General features: G+C 41.6%; 1 protein-coding gene across 2 annotated transcripts in view; it reads left to right on the top strand.

Moving 5' to 3' along the window:
- Nucleotides 1-21148, top strand: part of DCBLD2 (discoidin, CUB and LCCL domain containing 2) — a 48734-nt gene that overhangs the window by 1006 nt on the left and 26580 nt on the right. The window contains exon 1 of one of the 2 annotated variants that reach the window (XM_015876806.2): nt 13481-13737. The exons of the other annotated variant lie outside the window; for it this stretch is intronic. Within the exon in view, the coding sequence (XP_015732292.1) occupies nt 13626-13737 (112 nt within the window). The 5' untranslated portion in view covers nt 13481-13625. Of the gene's footprint in view, nt 1-13480; nt 13738-21148 lie in introns of those variants that run through there. 2 annotated transcript variants of the gene reach the window in all.

Here is a 21148-nt window from a genome sequence, read left to right on the forward strand (position 1 = left end):
CCTGAAGACTCATTCACTGCAAATGATGTTTTATGATACTAACAGACAGTCAGACCATTCCTTTCTCTATTTCAGTTTGACATGTCTGTCAGTTATCTTTTGCATTGCCTGTGCTTGATGTATGCCAATTTCAAAGGTATTTCTGAAGGTTACTTTGCCAATCTGCATTGAAGCTTTTCTGAGAGTTGTTCTGAGGTGTGTAGAAAGTGAACATGTAGGTATGCCTCTGCCATACACATATTCTTCTAACTGTAATTTTATGAATCCAGGTCTGACTATAAGGTTCTGAACTGGCACAACTCTAGATGGACAGGTAAGTATCTGTCCTCATATAACTGAGCTGGAGTGTTTATGGAGGCCTCCTGACAACTGAAGTGAATAGAGTTGAGTTGAGAAAGCCGAGACAGGGCAGCAAATAAACTTGGGAAGGTGACAAGCCAGTTGTGTCTGATTTCATGGGCAGACCATGATCAGATACAGATGAAGCATGATCAGATATCTTGCTGCAGGGTTTCTGAAGTCTTTCAGGGTTGTGTCCAAACACAGTCTAGTCTGAGAGCTATCTGAGCAGGAGTTCCATAGAATGAAACAGAGAGTCAAAGGAGAGTCAGGAGTCAAAGAATGAGTAAGGAATCCACTAGAGTCTGAGGGTGATCTAAACACTAACAAATTTTCAGACACCAGCTGAGAGTTTTCCAAACTACTTCTGTTAAAGCGGATTCCTCAGTCCTAAATGACAGTGGCAACTTTGTCTTTTTCCCTTTGGTGCTTTTTCTTCTTCTTTGGGAGAAAGTGGGGAAATAGGGACTTGATGGCCTGCAAAAATGCCCAGAAATCTACAAAAAGCAATCTCCTGTTAAGATGAACCATCATATCATAAAAACCTACTCACAAACTATTGGCAATCCTTTTAAAATATAATCAGTCTTCTTGCTCCTATTATGTCTCTCAATGGGCTGTTTTAGTGACTCCCTGCTCTGCTCTTTAGAAACCTTATTTTAGCTGTCATTGTGCCAGGATGCTCTTTTGGAATGAAGAGCAAATTCCTCTTCCATATGTATTCCCTGATGTGTTCACGGGGAGCAATCACATCACTGCTTATCTAATTGCTCATTTCAGCAACCTCAGCTATTTAGATGCCTTAGCAAGACAGGCTCTTCATGAACCTTGTATCCAGCCTATTGACCAGCCTAGCATCCAGTTGCTGAATGTGTTCTGTGAACCTGATCCAGGTCTAATTAATTTTTTAAATAGTGATAACTAAAACGCGACATCCTTGGGGAGGCTGAATTATTTCTTGCAAATCGGAGTTAATAATTACCTCTGTTAAAATATATTTCAGATGAGGATCATCTTTGTCTTTTTTATAGCTTCATGTCAGTTACATGTCATGGGTGGGCCATCAACCTAATACATGCGTCATTGTCCTTGTACACCTCTGGTTGATAAAGTGCCAACTTAAACCAGGAAATCTTACAAGTCTTTGCATTTCCATCACATTTCTATCACTCTTGACTTCAGAACTGATCATCATTTTTGTGTGATGTTCTTTTCCTTTTCCTTCTCTGCATACAGTATTTAGCCACCGTACTGAAAATGCCTCCAACTGTGTCATCAACAGACTACATTAGTCTTTCTGCCAAGGCAGTTCATGAGAAAATTTTATAATACTGAATTCCATAAGCAGTCTTGGAAGATGCCTCCTTGAATGCTCAGTAATAAGCCCCTGTTCCCTGCCTCCCTCACTCAGCTCTTTCCCAAAACCATCTTGCTGCTGACATGTTCATTTGTATTCACATGTAGAAGTAATTATTATACTATTCAGTATCTTCTCAGCTTTATTTAATGGACTGTATGAGAAAGCTTTATAGAAGTCATGATAGATTCACTACATTTTCTTTCCCTAAAAAATAGTTGATAGTTGTGAAAAAAAAAGCCAGATGAATCTGTTACAGTCCATCTTCTGTAAACCCAGACTGCATTTTGCCCTATTTTTTATTACCTTTCTGCCTTGCACTAGTTTTCCATTAGAGCATGTACTAAAGCTTTGTATACTATTGAAGTCTGAAAGTGCATCATCATCTTCCTTCTGTATTGTTAAGTACAGAAGTAGTGTTCACTATACATGATGGAAAGAAAAAAAAAAGTACTGATTTGGTTTTGTGGTCTTAGGCAGATAATCATTACTTTCTGCTGCACAGTGATCCTCTAGATGTGTTTTTCTTTACTTGGGATTCAAGTTATAAGGAATTTTTGCTTTTCCAACCAGAGAAAATCTCCCAGATTTTCTGACCATTCAGGACTTGAAGCTCTTCAGTCTAGCTTCACCAAATGGTTTTCTTGGCTTCATAAAGTTTCTTCTTTTTCTAATTAATTTCATTTGTGTTGATATGATCTAACTTATGATTATTGAACCATAAATGATTTTATGCTGCTCTTCTTCCTTTCAGGTGAAGCAAAGAATGTGCTTCCTTCCTCAGTGGCAACTTAGAGTAAATTGTAAAGAATTTTCCCTAGGTAAATGAGAAACAACAACAAAATATGCATTGCTTCTGTTGGAACAGTACATCATGTACAGTCCTTTCAGCTTACATGATGGAAACTCTCCTTACCAAGCTGCTGATTTATAGCAATGAAGAGGCTGGTTTAATACACAGACTTTTCTTCCCAATGAAAAAACAATGGTTGTCTCATACTTTCAAGATATATTGTGCTTATTCCAGCAGTGTCCATTTTATTTTTTAAGACTAGAGCCCTACCCTTGAATAATTCTGATGATTTCCAGTGCGGAAAATTTACAGTACAAGGCACAGAATTCTGAGAAGATATAACAGAATCTGACCCTAAAAGAAAGGCAGTGCTGTAGTGAATGCTACAGAGTTTATGAGGGAAGTGGATTTTTACTGTGTTATGAAGGGGTGTGCTGGTAATTGTGTAGGAAGAAATTCAGGTTTAAAAAAAAAAAATAGCGCATCAGGAAAAAATATACTGAAACTCAAACACATTGCAGTCCAGAAACATATCCCAAAGGGAATCTTGGAAGCACAAAAGCCTTAAAAATTTTAAGCCAGATTTGACGAAGCAATAGAATTAGTCCTACATTTTAAAGCTGGCTAGCTGAGATTTTTTCCATCTCTATCTTCCATGTGTTTGTGTTCTCTACCTCCTCCTTCCCTGACAGATGTTCTACTCCTCATTACATAAGGGAATAATAGCACCCTTTACTGACTGATCCTCAGTTTTCATCCGTAATTTAAGTCCAGATTTCAATTTCTGCTGCCCTGTTTTGTACCAACCTGACTAATTCTAACAAATGCCTGTCCTTTAGGTACTATTCCTGCCTGTGGCCCAGCACAGGCAGGGAAAGGGGAAGCTTGCGACTTTTTAGGGGTTCTGTGAAGGTACAGTACTTAGTCTTAAGGGCACAGCTTGCAACTTGCAGGTAGGGCTTAAAACAAAATGTTGTGATTCATTCTGTTTAACATATCACACTGATATTTGTGGCACGGAGAGCAGGTGATTGATTTTTTAGAACTAGTTCCCATACCTCTAATTTTTTTTACTGTATTTCTGTACTTAGCTAGATGTACATGCATTCCACCTCTAACATTAGGCTGGAGTCATTCTTCATTCTCCAGGGTTAACTTATCCATCATTAGATGGACCCATGCAGATCTGTATGAAATGTTTGCTTTTAAAGCCAAGCTTTCTTACATCAGTTTTTGACATTTTATTCACTTGGACAAACTGATTAATGGTGTCAGCATTGTACATTTGCTTTGCAATTAATACTAAGCAGATGTTATACTGGCTTGTTGCCCCACACTATAAGCATGAAGAGGTAAATCCCGAAAGACCTTGCTTTTGTTAGTAGGTCAGTCACCAAAAGGTCAAGTTGTGTCCCTTGTTCTGTTTTATACATACATCTGATACTGATTAAACTTAGGTATTTCAATTCAGATCTTCCAGGAGGGGCTTTATGTTAGAAATCTAGCGTCAAAAACTGACCAGGCAAAACTTGATCTGATTGCAAGGGCAGTTTTTTTCCATGAGGGCTTCTGGGTTAAACCATTTGTGAGTTACTGTCCTTATATCTCATATTTTTTCTCTCAGTAGTTGTGCAGACAGGGTCTGTAAGGAGAGGCAGCATCTTCTCATCAAGTTGATGAGATATAACAAAAGAATGTTTCAGGAGCACAGGTCCTTATAGTCTGAGGTGGAAACCACAAATCTCAAGCTCCATAAATAGTGAGATGGGAACAGTTCTTACAAGAAATCTGGATAAGCAATTCTAGGGGAAAAAAAGAAAGAAAGAACTCTTAGCAAAAGAAGAGATTATAAACTATACATACTCATTTGCCAATAGCAAGGGCTAAGCTTCAGACACGAACCCACTGAAATAGACAACCCACTGAAGTCTGACACTGGTAGAAGAGAATCAAGAGCATTGATGGCAGTTTTAGAAATGGACCTCTGATACAAAATTTGACTCACACATGAAGTTTCCCAAAGTTCAGAAAGTCCTCAAATCCAAGGCCATTAGGCCCTATTCTGGGACTACTATTTGAGTGTACTGCCCTTCCAGACAGAAATAGAATGATAATACTAATGTATTAAATCACTACATAAAGAGATGTGAAATTAATGATAGATTAATCTGTTACTTCCATTGTGGGCTGTTTTCCTTAAAAAAAAAAAAAAAAAGAAAAGAAAAAAAGAGTGAGATCCCTATAGGCAAAATGAAACAAATTAGAAAAACTACACATTAATCCCACATAGGTAAAACTTATTCTATTTATTTATTTTTAGGCAAGATAAGAATGTTCATAACACATTGGTTACCTGTAAAGCTCTGAGACCAGCTACCAAGTGAATCTCTTTCAACTCCTGTTTTCACCCTTCAAATGACATTTTATAAAGTAACTTTGAATATTTAGGATAATTACATATCACAATTATGATGATATATATATATGTATTTTATCAAAGGTAATGTAAGCTATTGCAGCTAGAATGGCAAAATAATACTGACAAATCTGCTGGTCAGAAAAACCTCTTCCTTTATGACTGTAATTGTTCCTCAGATTCTTGGTGACTTGGTTATTTAACTTATGTGAGTGGAATTAGTTAATAATGGGATGAGGTTCAACAATGCCAGGTGCTGGATCCTGCACTTTGGCCACAATAACCCCATGCAGCACTATAGACTTGCAGTTGAGTGGCTGGATGACTGTGAAGAGGAAAGGGACCTGGGTGCGTTCGTCGACTCTCAGCTGAACATAAGCCAACAGTTGCCCAGGTGGCCAAGAAGGCCAATGGCATCCTATATAAGAAATAGTGTGTATGCCAGCAGGAGCAGAGAGGTAATCATCTCCCTGTACTCAGCTCTGGTGAGGCCACATCTCGAGTACTGTGTTCAGTTTTGGGCCCTTCACTGAAAGAAAGACATTGAAGCTCTGGAACCTGACCAGAGAAGGGCAACGAAACCGGTGAGGGGTCTGGAGCACCAGTCTTAATAGGAGTGTCTGAGGGAGCTGAGATTGTTTAGCCTGGAGAAGAGGAGGCTCAGGGAGACCTCATTGCACTCTATAACTTCCTGAAGGGAGGCTGTGATGAGGATGATGAGATGGGGCTTGGCCTCTTCTCCCAGGCAACCAACAGGACCCAAGCAAATGTTCGCAAGCTGTATCAGATGAAGTTTAGACTAGACATAAGAAGGAACTTCTTTTCTCAGAAAGCGGTCAGGCACTGGAATGGCTGCCCAGGGAGGTGGTGGAGTTGCCGTCCCTGGCAGTGTTCAAGAGGCATCTGGATGAAGAGTTACAAGAGATGGTTTAGTGGTTTGCTATAGCTATGGTAATGGGAGGACAGTTGGACTAGATGATCTTGAAGGTCCTTTCCAACTTCGTAATTCTATGATTCTATGATTCTACAATTCATTTCTGGAACCCTATGATGTAATTTCTGGACATGTTGGTGCCTAACACAGTACATTTTCAGATGAATGAAGACATTTTTTGTGAAGAGAAAAGAAAATATCAAATTATTTCAGTGGTCAAATATATCTAAAAGGACAAACATAAACCAACAAAAGATATAAATGTAAGTAGGTAATCTGCTGTTTTAAGTATATTTTCCTGTTAGTGACATGTACATTGTTTATATTTCTCTCCCTAAGCATTTCATTAAAATAAGCCTTTCAATGTCTTAACAACCAACATTATTTTAAATTGTTTAAACTACTGAGAGTTTATGTGCACTACAGTCCAAATGTAACAAGGCTTCTATTTATTGAACACCTTTTATATCTCCAGTGTACCTTTCCCTGTGTAAGCTGAGTGTCAGCTGTGGCATAAAATGATTTTTAACTTAATTCATCACTTTCCAGTTGGCCGGCTGTACCCTTCCCCTTGAATTCAAAATTGCAAGCAAGAAAGCTATTGAAAGGTCAAAGGACAGAGAGAAGAACAGAATGGCACTTGTTCCTTCTGCCACATTAAGTTACTGACTTCCTCGCTGTTTCCATGCATTCATTTGCATAATAGAGGTGATCATCTGGCCTTTATTATAGCAGACTGAATGTAAATCAGTTACTGAAATGTAAAATACGTCCCAGTGAACTCTCTCCACACTGGCATGCAAATGAAGGACCTGGTGCTGCCTAAGGAAACTGGAGGCGACAGAAGAAAAATATTAGTGTTGCTAATTGGCAGTCATTGTTACAACCTGTGTGAGAGGCTATAGGATTTTAGCTTGGAGAAGGCTCCCGGGAGACCTCATTGTGGCCTTCCAGTACTTGAAGGGAACTTATAAACAGGAGGGGGAACAGCTGTTTACAAGGGTGAACAGCGATAGGACAAGGGGGAATGGTTTTAAACTGAGACAGTGGAGGTTCAGGTTAGACATTAGGAGGAAGTTTTTCATACAGAGGGTGGTGACGCACTGGAACAAGTTGCCCAAGGAGGCTGTGGATGCCCCATCCCTGGAGGCATTCAAGGCCAGGCTGGATGTGGCTCTGGGCAGCCTGGTCTGCTGGTTGGTGACCCTGCACGTAGCAGGGGGTTGAAAGTAGATGAGCATTATGGTTCTTTTCAACCCAGGCCATTCTATGATTCTATGATTTGACAGTCTTTGGTCAAAGAAGTGTTTCCTTCAGTAAATATCCCTTCTCCCATCACTTTAAAATTGTTTAAGTGACTGGCTTTGGGCACTGGACTTCATATTTCAGAAGAGAACATGCGGCCGAAAGCATCCTCATTTCTGACACTCTCTGTGACTGAATGTAACTGTGGGATGGGAGATTTCTGCTTATATTCATATATAACCCTGTACTTAATGCCTTATTTTAAGCACAAAATCTTTTCATTAGGAACAGATCTGTTCTACAGTGTTCTAAGACATTGGATTTGCCTCATGCATCTGAAAAGAGAAAGGGTCTGAGGAACGGAGTATTGCCAGTCATAAACTTTAAAAAACAACTCCAGGATAGAAAACAACGATATCAGTCGTCAGTTAAAAAGAGCAGAGCTTTCTTCTTCCTTTTGGCTTTATCGTACTTACAGGTTAATTTGGGCCATATTTTAAAATCCTTTCAACAGTCATACTGGCCAAAAACTTACTCTTTTCTAACATCTTTCTCTCTCTCCATGTCTCCCCTTCCCACCCTCTTTTTGTTTTGTTTTTTTTTACTTTGGGTTTTTATTCTTGAAACTCATGTACGATCATCGCTTGCCAGCATCTAAGTGCTGGCAACAACACAAAACAACACAAATTTCCTGGGTTTTATAGTAACTGGCAAAGCTGTTCTCCAGGGAGAAGCGTTAGCCCTGCACGTAAAGCTTGGATTTCATATAAAACAGCCCTTTTTCTTCTTTAAATTTGATCATATGCTGTCATTTTCATGTATGTCTTTATTAGCATAGCGCAGTATTTCTTTTGAAGCTTTAAATATTTTCAGACTCCCTCCCACTTAAAATTATAATTCTCTGTTATTTCAGTTAAATGCAGCACCAATTTTCTCGAAGCTGAGTTGCTTTTGCCTGCAGTTGTAGCTCTGTATTTCATCAGCACCGAACAGTTAGGGCTGTCCGCAGCAGCACATTACTTACATCTATACAAAAGGCATAACCAGCTTTCGACACCATTCTGTTGTTTCTAGAGTACATTTTCACTTTTTTGTGAATTTTGATTCTCTTCTTTTCACTAAAAGCCATTTTACTTATCATGGTACTGATGTGGTAGCAACCCAGATCAGACCAATTTGATTTGGTGGGACTACAATCAATCAGGCAAAGAAAACAGACTGCTGTCCAGATTCTTTATCTGTTACAGACAGAGCTGATACCAGTATGTTCATGGTCTACTGCACAATTTTAAGAGCAGACACAATACAACCTCTTGAAGCTCCTTTGCTACAGAGATTACTAACATCATCTGCAATAACAGAAGAATGACTCTATTTCTGGAACGGAAAATCTTACTTGAAGTTCAGCCTTTTTGTTCTTAGCTTCCCAACAATGTTTTTACAGGTATCAGATTTTAACATTATAATCTCATCTCAAGTTTGTTCTTACATCTGAGGCTCTCCTGAAGACAAACTTTAGGCATAAAATTAGTACGTTATGTTGTTCTCTGACCTGAAACATGCAGCACTTAATTGCTTTCTTTCACCTTTATGAGGTTGTTGGTTATATTTTCTTGATCTCATAAATGCATCACTGCAGAGCTTCATCTTTTGGGGAGCCAGATGTCTGATATTTCTGTAGTTGCCACCAGTCAGTGAGATTGGAAGCAGGAATCGTATATAATATCGTATAATATCGATAATATAATAATCGTATATAATAATCGAATAATGTAAGATTAACCTATGAATCAGCCCATTACAATGGCTGAAGTGATTCAGAGGCAAGAATGGCAGAAGATAAAGATGTAGGTGGAGAAAAGGACTCAAAATGATAGGTAAGATACAGAATGAGATGCACAGATCATGAAAGCCCATTTCAAACTAGGGTTTGCATAAAAGAAGTGAAGCTAAGAAAAGAAACTGAGGTCCTCGCAAAAGAATAAAATACTGAAAAGGGGAGTAATAGGGTAAATATGAATCAGAGATCATATGGGTGCAAATAATAGAGGCAGCAGATTCAACAAAAAACAGATTGAATTTTAAATGTGCTTTTCAATCCCACAGAGGCTGAACCCATGCTTAGTATCCTGCCTGTTCTTATGTGCTAAATTAATGGCATAATGACCATAGTCTTGTCCTTTAGCTGTCACTAAACTGCAGGATTCACTTCATCTGGGGAATTCAGACTGCACACCACTTCAGAAAACTGCTCTTATTTAAGAGCACGAAACCAATACTTACAAAACACAATTTCTCTTTAACATTTTACTGACCATTTTTACTTGAAGGGTTTTAATAGGACTTGGCATTGATCAGGAACTACTCCAAGGGTAGAAGACAGTTTGAAATCCTCCATAAAATTTCCCTTCCCTATGTTACTATGTTGAAATAAACAAAAAGTAGCTTGTTGTTGTTGTTGTTCCCAGTAAACCTAAATTGCATCACATACACAATGCAGTAAAAATGTGATAGAAAATCGTTTTTGGAATTTATGGTACTAATTTTTTCCCTGATAATGACTTCTAGGCCCAGTAAAATTAACAGATGTTTCCCACCAAAATAATGTGAAACAAAATTTTAAGTGGTTTTTCTCTTTTAAAAGCACAAAACTAGAGACTGTCAAATAAATGTGCTTTATATACAGTCATAAAGCTCTTATCTGAGGTTGATTAAAAATTAATCTTAGGTAGATATATCATGTTGGTTCTGTAAATGTGTTTCTGGGGACGAGATTAATTACCTTCATTGCTGTGAATAATATACGATCAATACCCATTTTCCTTTCTAAAAGGTTGAAATCAAACCCATTCTGCAACTGGGACTTTGTTGTTGTCCCGGAAAAATCAGTATAACAGGCAGTTAAAATGGGAACAAAGAAAAAGATGAAAACAGTAGAAGGTAACTGCAGCAAATGGAGTAACATGAAATGTCACATAACTTTCTGAAAATCCAGATGTATTTTCAGTGGGTAGAACTCACTATAGGTTAAAGTTATTCACAATTCTTCATTGCTCCTCTTTGGATTTTTAATTAAAAAGATCATGGGAATCATTTATCAAAGAGTGTTTCCTAAAAGCAGAATTACGGCAAAGGAGAACAATAACCATTTCAATAATGGCTTTGCTACTGTCTTAATTCAAATAATTTAACATCTAAAAATTATCTGCAAAGGGTGAGTTTTTGTTCCAGTGTTGTTATGGCTGTTAAATTACAAAGCCATATTTCAGTGAATATACTGCTCTGTAGTACATAAATGGAGCTTGAATGGTTTCAGAGATTATGTGGATCCAGTCATTCATGGGCAGGCATCAGGAGGACACTGGATCTCTTTTGGCAGAAGGTCTTTTTTAGGTAGAAGAGCTACTAACCTGCAAAGATTAGAGATTCTACAACTTCTCCAGACAACCAGTGCCAGTGTTTGAACACTTCCATGGTATTTTTTCCTCTTCTATCTGGATATGGAGTTTTCCTTGTTGCAACTTATGCCTATTCCTATCATTGTGCACCTCTGAGAACAGGCCAGCCCCATCTTCCAGTCCTGTCCTGTGGGTACATAGTTATCAGGCAGCAACGAGATCTCCCCTTTGCCTTCTCTTGTCGAAGCTAAAGATGTCCACCTCTCTTAGCCCTATCATATGTATTGTGTTTTTCAGCCTCTGATCATACTGGAGACCTCCTGAATTGACTCCATCTAGCAGATCAATATTGTTCTTGTACTGGGGAGCCCAAAACTGGATACAGCACTCAGACACAGACTCACAAGTGCCAGATAGAGTTGAAGGATCACTTCCGTAGCCCCGCTGGCCCCCGGACCTCTTGCTAATATAGTCCAGGATGCCACTGGCTTTCTTCACTGTGACATGCTGCTTGTCCACTTAGAAACTCCAGTTTCTTTTTCTGCAGACCAGCTTATGAATATCCTCCAGAATATATAGTTGCAATGGGCAATTCCTTTCAGATACAAGAGCTTGCACATGCTTTTTGGGGGTGTGGGAGGTTTGTGTCATCTTGTTACTGTAGATCACAGAGGTCCCTCTGAGTAGCAGCCCTGCCCTCCATCTGAATTTAGCTTTTGAGATATAATAAGCAAATGGAAAAGCTAGAGAACCATAGTGGGAAAGAAACATCAGAAGCCTCTCAGGAGAAGAGGGCCAGATGGGGATTAGATAGCTTCATTTACCTCTAAAAGTTACTTGTAATGGGAAAGAAGCATTATAGAAATGCTCGCTTGCCTAAGCATTTTTCTGTTGGCACTAAGAAGTTAGTTTGATCTTTGGACCTATCCTCTTGAAAAAAAGGATTTGTGCTGATTTCATGGTATTTGTTGGTACCTTGCTTTATGGTATCACTATTGCATGATACTGTAGTTGTTTCCCATAACATTTTAGTTATGTATCTGTTTTGATTTGATGACAGGGGCAGTTTTAAGTCACAATCTAAAATGGAGCCTTTACATACAGTCCTGTTTCCCCCAGAGGAGTTGCCTGGGAACTCTCACAAACTGAAATGTGCAGCACTCTGCAGATGGTCTACTTAAACTCATTTTGTGCTGCACTCTTCTTAGGAGGAGGAAGATTCTGAAAGCCAGGAAGACCATCTGGATTTATCTAATTCCTCTTCTTTTTTTTTTCCTCTTCTTCTGCATTACAAGTGTGTATTAAGACAAGCCATCCAAACAGTTGCATTGCTAATGGAATGATATTCCTCATTCTTTGGCTCTGTAGATTCCATAAATCTTTAAGGCTTTTAGAGTGGATAAACTGTCATAGTTTGTCACCACTTCCATCAGGATGGCGTTCCCTTTGCAAAGTATGTATCCTAGGGCTCCGCATGAGCCATTTGTGGTTAGGGAATGTGGCTCCAGGACAAACTTGTAAGATAGATGGAGCAAATTCAGCCTCTGGCAGCTTTAGGAATCACTGCAAGTTCTCACACCCCTTGTAGAAATCAGCCCTCTCCCAGATCCAGTTCTCTTTTCACACGAGCAAATAAAAACCTTCAGAACAGTTGAATCGAGCTTGGAAAATACCATACACAGTCTTTACAACAAAAAAATAATGCGGGAGGAAACCTTTCCGAGTCCACCAGGGAACACCGCTGATTTATGTGTAGGATGTTCCTGTTAATGCACGACACTATTAAGCCACAAATTATTCAAGGAGTGATTTTTCCAGTACACAACAAATACCGCTAATGATTAGTGACCCTAGGAATGTGGTCTCTATAGTGCAGAAGGGATGTTATTGCAGTGATATAACCACTTCACGTGACCTGCGGTATGAACCTCTGCCTCTGCTGAATGGGAGACAAAGGAGAGCATATAGATTCCTTTCAGCCCATCTTCCATTATGTGCTGTGGGATGTCTCAGTGACTGTTGCATCCTGCAAGCTGATTTAAAATGGGCTCACGTCCGATAGCCTTCATTGACTGCTTTCATTGAGGTGTTGCTAAAAACTTATCAACTGAAGAAAAGCATAAAACGTAGTAAACTTGCATTAGGGAATGCTTCATAGCGCCCTGCATGTTTCTATGTGAAAAAAATCCTCAGCAAACACTGAGCATCGACTTGGCCGTCTGTCTATTCTCAACATCTTGACTAGCAACAGTAATCTTAAAGCAGTCAGTGTATGCCATGTAAACAGTCCACTGCACAGCTGTGTGGCTGGGGAGGACTTCTGAGGTGCCCTTCCTGCCATGGCGGTGCAGTAGGTGCAGAAACCACCGGTCGGGAAAGCAACATCTGCCTCACAGAACTGCTGAAGGATGTGGAGAATGCTTTTGAGTGCTTGCTACCCCCCAAGCAGGCTTTCGTGGTTGCCTTGGGCAACTAATTCAGTGCAAGACCAGCTAATCCAAGCCTCCCCAGAAGCACAATTTTGCTTTCTTGTTGAAATACATGAAAGATGTAATATCTGTTCCTCACACAGCAGCAAAGCCCTCTATAACCAGCCTCTGAGCACACATTGGGCGTTCTAGAGCTAGGTGAGGAATAGCCAGAATTGCATTGCCCTGAGCCCTCTTGGCTGTTCTCTCACTTTCTTAAAGCCGAAATAGTGTTTATAAGCACAGACTGGCGACACCAGTTTATTCTTTTCTATTTGCAACAGCGAAACTCGTGTCTCCACCGAATCGCTCTCGGTGAGATCGCCAAGGAGAACCGAGGAGGCACAAAGAGGGGCGGCTAAGCTCATCGCGGAGCCATCCCCCGCGGGGCGAACGTCCCGCCCCGCCCCTCAGGAGCCCTCCCGAAGCCGAGGCTCCGTCGTACCGGGGGCGGGCCGCGGGGGCGGCAGGAAGCGGGGCAGCCCCTCAGCCGCCGGGGGCCGCGGCGCGCACCCGGAAGCGCTTGGGCCGCTGGCAGGGGGCGCCTGGCGGCGGTTGGGGGCGTGAGCTCGGTCCGTCGGCGGCCGCGGGGCTCAGGGCAGAGTAAGCGGCCCGGGCCGGCCCGGCAGCCCCGCAGCCCGCGATGCGCTCTGACCGCCGGCCACGCCGCGGGGCATGGTGAGCCCGGGGCGGCCGCTCCCCGCGGGGACACGGCAGGCGGCCTCGCTACTCCGCCTCGGCCTTCTCCTCCTGCCGCCGCTGCTGCGGGGCTCAGAGGCGCAGAAAGGTGAGCGAGCGGGCGGGAGAAACCGGCCCTACGTGGCTGCGCGGTGGGGAGCGGGCTCCCACCTGTGCAGAAGACACAGAAGAGCCACTTCGCGGGGGCAGAGTCCCATTCCTTCCTCCCTCTCCCGACGCGCTGGGGCCGGCCGAGGCTGCAGGCCTTCCCCGGGCGGCGGGCACGGCTGCGCTTCAGCTCCGCGGGGGCTTGTGGAGCGGTGTGAGGCGGGGGTAGAGCGAGGGGATGCCGTGCTGGATGCGGAGATACACTGAGCGCTCCCCACAACGTGCGGGAGCGGATCTAGGGGAAGAAGTGAGGAATCTGTGGTTAGGGTGGGTTGGTCGCTGTGGTTTGATGCGGGCTGTTTTGTTTTTTTCTTCGTTTTTTGGGGGTTTTTGTTGTTGGTGGTTTTTGGTGGTGTTTTTTGTTTTTGGTTTCGAGAAGTCGGTGAGGTTTGTCCTTGAGTGGAATTAATGATCAGGCCTCGACGGCTTGAAAATGACAGGGTGAGATGTGGTCACTCTGTGGCAGCAGATCAGAGGATGCCACAGGAACTGTCACTTTGATCACAGCCTCGGGAGAGAGCGGTGGGAGTGAGTGTTTTGACAGCAGCTTGAAGCTCGCCCTTCTGCGAATACAGGGCTTGAGAAATGCTGCAGTGTTCAGTTCCCCTTGCTTTGGCGCTGCCCTGGCTTTGGGTTGGGAACCCAGCTCAATCACTTCAAGTCATTTTCTGCACGTGTGAAGGGAGAGGTGGAAATGAGCTGAATGCCACAAACACTAGTTAAAGGCACAAAGGTGATCAGAAAAGACATGCAGTCTACTGATAAGCACATCTTAATGAATTTCTTGCCTGGAAAAGTGTCATAAACTACTCTATTGTCTTATCTTGTTATCTTATTTCCACCTATACACATAAGAAGCTGACACCAGCAAGCGTTTGGCGTGATTTTGTTGTTGTTAACAGAGGAGGAGAAGAGCCATTTGTTTTATGAGAAGAAATAGGGCAGTTGGAGCATTCCGTCTTTTGAAAGTTGTTTCTGATGAGTCCGGCAGCAGTGAGGTGTTGGATCATGCTGTTGAAGCATCGCACTCCTGGACGTGTGCTCCAAATGCTTGTGCTGACCTGACACTTGTCTGACCTTTTGGTGAGCAGACTGTGTTTGTTATTCTAGGAGAAAACTGAAATAACCAGGGGGAAAGAGGCGTAGTTTTCCTTCAGCTCAGGGAGCTGAATCAGCTCATTGAGTGGTCAGCTGTGTGCAAAAGGGTTGGCACCACCATAGCAAGAAGTGGGAGTGCATGGATACTGGATTTCCAGGTGTGCTGTTCGTGTTGTTCCTTTGGTGCTCTGAGAAACTGCTGATGGACTCCAACCCAGAATTTCACTTTAAAGGGTCCATCTGCTTAATGCTTGCAGTTTGCTCAGAAGATTCGCTTCAATGAGGGAGGGAAAGCTGCTCATTGACAAGCTTCATTTTGTTTGGTAACCAAAGGTTAAGATCTCTTGCGCTGTTGGATACAGTGGTCTTTATAGTGAGAAAATGTTGGAAATTCAGAGAAAACTGTGCTTGTGAGAGACCGCTTCCTCATGTATTTTCATTTATCCTGCTACAGGCTGAGGAGCCTGTGTCTTCAATATTGGCATAGTTCTAATTTGGTTAAAGAGTAGACAGAGAAATGAAACCGGCACCTTTTTCAAGAAGAATCTGCACAAAACTAAATGAGCGCATGAAATATGTGCATGGAATTGTAAGAGAATATTTGGATTACCAGGAAAAAAGCACCCAAGGCTTAGGAAATTCCACAGTTCCAAGTTGCCTTTAATCTCTTTTAGAAGAAATACAGTGAGTTCCTACGTGTTACATAGGAGCCCGGGCTGGCTCGGTGCATTAGGGAGGCTGATCCTCTCAGCAAACAGCTATTTTGCTGCTAGGAATTGGATAATAGAAAGGAACACAAAGCATTTTAGTTGTTTTCCATATAATTAAGTAGCTGAGGGAAAGCAGGCCAGCCCTATAGAGGCTTCCTGCTCTTTGCAGATTGCATTTAGAGAAGCAGCGCTCCTAACAGATGTCCAACTAGCGCCATAAATCCTGTGTGACATGTTTATTAGTTAACTTTTCTGAGGGTGTAGAGACATGTTGTAAAACGGCTTAGAGAGAAATGGTTGCTTGCTTGTCTTGCACCCAAATTGAAGGTAAGTGATGTCAGTTATTCTGAAGGTACAAAGGTTGTAGGGAACAAGAACTTTATCATGTTTGGTAATTATCTGATGGGTTTCCTAGTGAATATGGATTTGCATGTAAGGCCTTAAGCATCAAATAAACTTTCAGTGCTGAAGTTGATAGCCAAGTGATTTGAAGCAGATTTGTTTACCACTTCCTCTTTAAAAGATTAGACTTTGCAGTGCTTGTTTTTGAATGTGATTGCCATGTTTTGCCAATCTAAGAGAATGTTATTGCACAATCAAGCCTCCTACAAGAATGTGATTCATCATCGTAGCTTAAAAAACATTCGCTACAGCACAGCAGGAAAAAAAAATCCCTTTTGAACGTATAGTGCTGAGTTGTTGTGATCTGAAACACTGGGAGAAAGAGTTAATGACTGTGTGCATGGAGCCTAGTGTAAGTTATCCACAGCCTCCTGTCTTGCAATGGAGTATCAGCGTTCCTGGATCCAGTGGCTGTTCTCTGGAGCTCCTTCATCTACCCTCCCCTTCTCTGCAGTGCCCCTGCCTCACATTTGGACCACCAGCTAGCAAGGCAGCCGGCAGCTGTGGCTTTTACTGTGGTCAGTGTGGAGTTGGAAATAGATGTCCATCCCTTTCGGGGACTAGGAAAACCTTCCAGCTGAAAGGGAGTAATAATGCACCCCAGGTTTTTGTAAAGAGCTCCTGGCGTGTCAGTATGAAGCTCTACCACGTGACTATCTGTTGTGTGACAATTGTCCTGTGCTACCTTTCTTAGCAGTGCCATTTTCTCCTCTTGCTGTATTCTGCTGGGTAGTATCTCTTTGCTCTTCATGTCCGTAGTCCTTGGCTTGGCTCATTTGGGAAGAAGAGGATCGCAGCCAAACCCTAAGGAATTATTTTGATTAAAAAGACACCCCCTCCAAGCTCGTTGGATGAAAGATTTATCACCTGTCAAATAAACATTAGAGTAGGTCTTTTATGATGAGGAGAGCAGCGCTCTGTTGAACTATTCACTGTTCGCTAATGTTACAGTTTCACTTAAGAATGCAGCATTGTGCAGATGTTACTGTGCAGAATGCTGACTCTAGAGGATTCAGGATTGGTGCCATGTAGGCAGGAGTGCTGAAGCACATCCCCTTTGTCCTCGTGACAAGGCGCACAGAAGAGGTTTTCAAGACTGAAGCATGAAGTTCTGCCAGACCTATAGCTGCTGTGTCTGCTGCCTTGAGTTTGCTGATGTTCTCTTTTGCTTCTCAGCATTGCAGCGTGGACATTAGCAGGAGAGGAGTGAGCTGCTATTGAAAGTACAAACCTAAAGATGGTGATTACTTCTTCCCACTTGAAAACAAGAATATCAGCAAAACTATTTTTCCTCCTCTGATTGCTGAGCCTCCTTTGATGTGGTTAAGTGGATGTGGTGGGCAGAAGGTACATACATGTGTTGTGCAGACCCATGCTGTCTGGGAGGTTGCCATGCAGTGCTGATGTCCAGGAGCCTGCTGAGATACTGCTCCTCCTGAGAGTGTGCTGGCAGCACCATTTTGTGTCCAAGCTCTTAGGCTTCTCGTACTGCATCCCAGAACATATTGCATGTTGCTTTGGATTCAAGCAGCACGGTGCGCATAGTGTGTGTACAGGACTTGAAAAAAATGAGCATGTGAGTTAGTGTTAAAGCAGTAATGTAAATGAATATTCATTTAGAAGTCTGTGGGCTGTTACATTGGGCATCTTAAGCCACTGGCCCTCTGACAGAGTAGTACATCTTCATGAAAGCTATGTTTGTGCTACTGAAAGGAGATGGAGTTTGAGATAGGGTGAAATATTGTCTTATGTTACTTGCATAAGAGAAAAATAAATTGCTTCCTTTTCAGTGGCTCTCCCACCTGCTTTTTGCTCTGAGAAGTGAAGCGTAAGGTTTTTAATCTGATTGCTGCTTTCCTTTATCAACTAGTCATCAACTAGGGAAGTGTTGCCTAGCATGAATCCGCTTAACTCAGGTAATCATCAGTACACATGTGATTCTTGTTGGAGCTGCTGCTCACCTTATTGACAAATGTTTCTCTGTTGGTTGCTTTTCTATATTTTAAAAGGTTTTTGAATAAGCTGTTGCCTGTCATCCCCATCCTTGCAACTGTGTGCTTCACGGTGGGGAAGAGCTTAGTAAGGATTACCAAGAATTGGTTCTGTAGCCAAAGGCTTTTTCTCTCCTCCCGCATTACCTAATGATGAGCTTCTTTTAGATTAATTTACTCAATCAATTATTATTATTATTATTTAACATTGGAATAGTTGAAACCATTCTGCAAAGCATAGGCTGTAGAGTTGCTATTGAGCTGACGTTATGGGGATGGACAGGTAGCAGTAGTATTAACTTTAAAGGCCACATAGTGACCAGCATAAAATTAGATCTGTAAAATTGTCAGCTCAGGCTTTTACACAGTAATGGGTTACTGGCTGTGAAGGCTGGTCATTAATGGGATGGCTTTGAGAAGCCAGATTTCTGGTATCTTCATGCTTTTCTTTATGGCTGTTAAACTCTTCAAAAATCGATTTAAGGCAGACTCAGTTCATACCTCATCTGGCTACTTGTGTTTCACTTAGTTCAGCACGGAGATCTTGGAGTTATGGGAGTTTCTGGCAGGTGGATGCTTGTTGGCATTTCCTACCAAATCTCTACTTTTCTAATTGTTAGTTCTGTTTGAGTTAGACAGATTATTTTCCTCAATGCAGGGACTGGAATTAAAGTGACCACAGGCTTTCATTCGGTAAGGCCAGCAAACAGGTGACATGTGCTGAAACTCAGTCTCTGGTTATCCTTAGACTTGGGTGAGACCAGTTGCATCATGAAAATCAAGCACGGGCCATACATAGCAACTTACACTCTTAAATATTTCCTTATGCACTTGTACTGCAGCTATGATTTTAGTGGATACAAAACAATTGTAATACGGTCACAAAAAAGAGCATAAAATATCATAGTGTGTGCGAGTCTTTCAAGCCTTTAGGAGTTCTTAACAGCTATTGGGAATTGTTTTAACAATTGTATGATGGGTGATTGGAAATTTTCCCTCCTACAACACTATTTTCTTAGAATTGTTGAGAGCTGCTGCTCTTAACATCCCACTGAAAAAAATAAACTGCAGGTTTTTGCTGAAATGAGCTTTTGTTAACATAAATCTCACGTATCTTGTTTGTTTTGAAGGGTAGCAGAGTTAGGGAAGTTCCAGTTCTGTGCCACTGCTATGATAGCATACATAGCTGTTGCATTAGTAAATGTTTTTGTGGAAGCTGAACAAAGTTTATGCACTTAGTTTTGTCATTCTTGGCAATTCCAGTACTGAATAATAGAGAATTCACCCATATGTTGTAAAGTAGGTGTATTATTTAAGTTAGAAAATGCTTGTTTGTCTTTTTCTGTCCGCATAGTAGTCTCGGAAACAGTAAAGATTTTTCCTTCTCAAGACGCTTTTAAATCAAAATCAAGTCTGAAAACTATTTGGAAAGTTATATTTTATGCAGCATTCTGATTTCTCTCAGTTTAAAGTCGCACCAACCCAGGTGTATGTAGTTATGCCATACAAGAAATCCTGTTTAAAAGGGCCCTTTTGGTCCACAATGCTGTGGATCCACCTTTCTATAAAGTGACCTCTAATAAAAGTTTAGGTGTATATTAACATCCATGCTGTCTTTATAATATAAAAACTCAATTCAGATACAGCAAAGTCTAAGAAACGTCTAAGTAGACTTACTGTCTTCTTCCTAATTAATCATCTTATTATTTGATAGTACATCAATATCTATTTGATTGATTGTATTCGTAGACCATCACAGGAATGGAAATATCTTCTTTTTCGTTCAACAGGTACAAGTCAAAATTAAGACTGAGTTACATTTTAGAACAAATTGTGTATTATGTATCGTGATGCTTAGATGGAGTTGTTCATGACAGGGAGGCCCTAAACAATTCTCATTGTAATCTTGAAACTGACGTTGAAAATGTGTGATATAAATTAAAGCAATGCTGTATGTCACCTTCCGAGGCAGAAGGGGATGCTAGAGGTGAGATGTAGACTGCTGTTGTTTCAGCAGTTGGAGTATGAACTTTAATGAGCATTGGAGGTTGGTATTTAAAGCCATTGCTCTTGGTGCAGTTGCTGGGCACAAATAATTCCAACTTTTCCTGTGTGTTTTCTGGATGCTCCCCTGTTCTTTGTTCAAGGATTCAAACCATCAGCTTCCTTCCTGCCATCTTCTGTTGGTCAAACTGGTTTTCCCCTCCTTGTTCTAGCTCCCATCGTTTCAATTGTGCTTGCTACCATGATTGTCAGACACCTGTTGACCCATATGTGTGCCCATGCTCAGGAAAGGACAACTAGGGTTGTAACCTGAGTGTAGTACAGCTTAGCAGGGATACAGTGAGCGCCAGCGAGGCATGAGCTGTGAAGCTGCTGCTGTTTGAAGAGGCCAAGGTGGTGCTGCAGCCATTGGCTTTTAGATTGTGCCACTGTGGACCTGCAGTGCAGGCTGTGTGCTCGTGGTCTGATAATGGAAGAGAGGAAAAAGTGACTGTAGTGATAATTTAGTATCTGTATTGCTAGTGTGAGTCTGGACTTTCCTACTTCTTTGTTGAAGTATTGAAAACTTCTGAAATTCTGTTTGGACCAGACTGGATGAGGCATTTTGAATACCTTAAAAGTGATTTGGGGCTTTCTCTGACCTTGCCTACTGCTTGTGATGATCCGGTTTTGTGTGACCTTCTGCGTGTTCCTTTTCATTTCCTTGATCAGCTGTGTTTTGCTGTGTAGCACTCAGAGCATTGAAGCACAACAGTGTTTATTTTTACAAGCGTGTTGGTGCAGATTGCTGAGTAAATGATACGTCTTGGGAAGCAGGCAAGCTGCATGTGCCAGACAAAAGACAACACACAACATGAACTGTCATTGTTATTCAGTATGGGCAGCAGATCCTAAAGGGCTTCTGTTGTATGTATCCTTGAACACAGAGCATTGATGGAATCCTCCTGTAAATCGCTTTTCACCATAGCTAGCCTGCCTTTTTCAGCTGCTTTTGCTTTTGCTTCCTCCTAATATCTAACCTAAGTCTTAGTTTAAAACCATTCCCCCTTGTCCTATCCACCCTTGTAAACAGCTGTCCCTCCTCCAGTTTATATGTTCCCTTCAAGTACTGGAAGGCCACAATGAGCTCTCCCTGGAGCCTTCTCTT

This window comes from Coturnix japonica, chromosome 1 (genome assembly GCF_001577835.2).
Source record: "Coturnix japonica isolate 7356 chromosome 1, Coturnix japonica 2.1, whole genome shotgun sequence".
Lineage (NCBI taxonomy): Eukaryota > Metazoa > Chordata > Aves > Galliformes > Phasianidae > Coturnix > Coturnix japonica.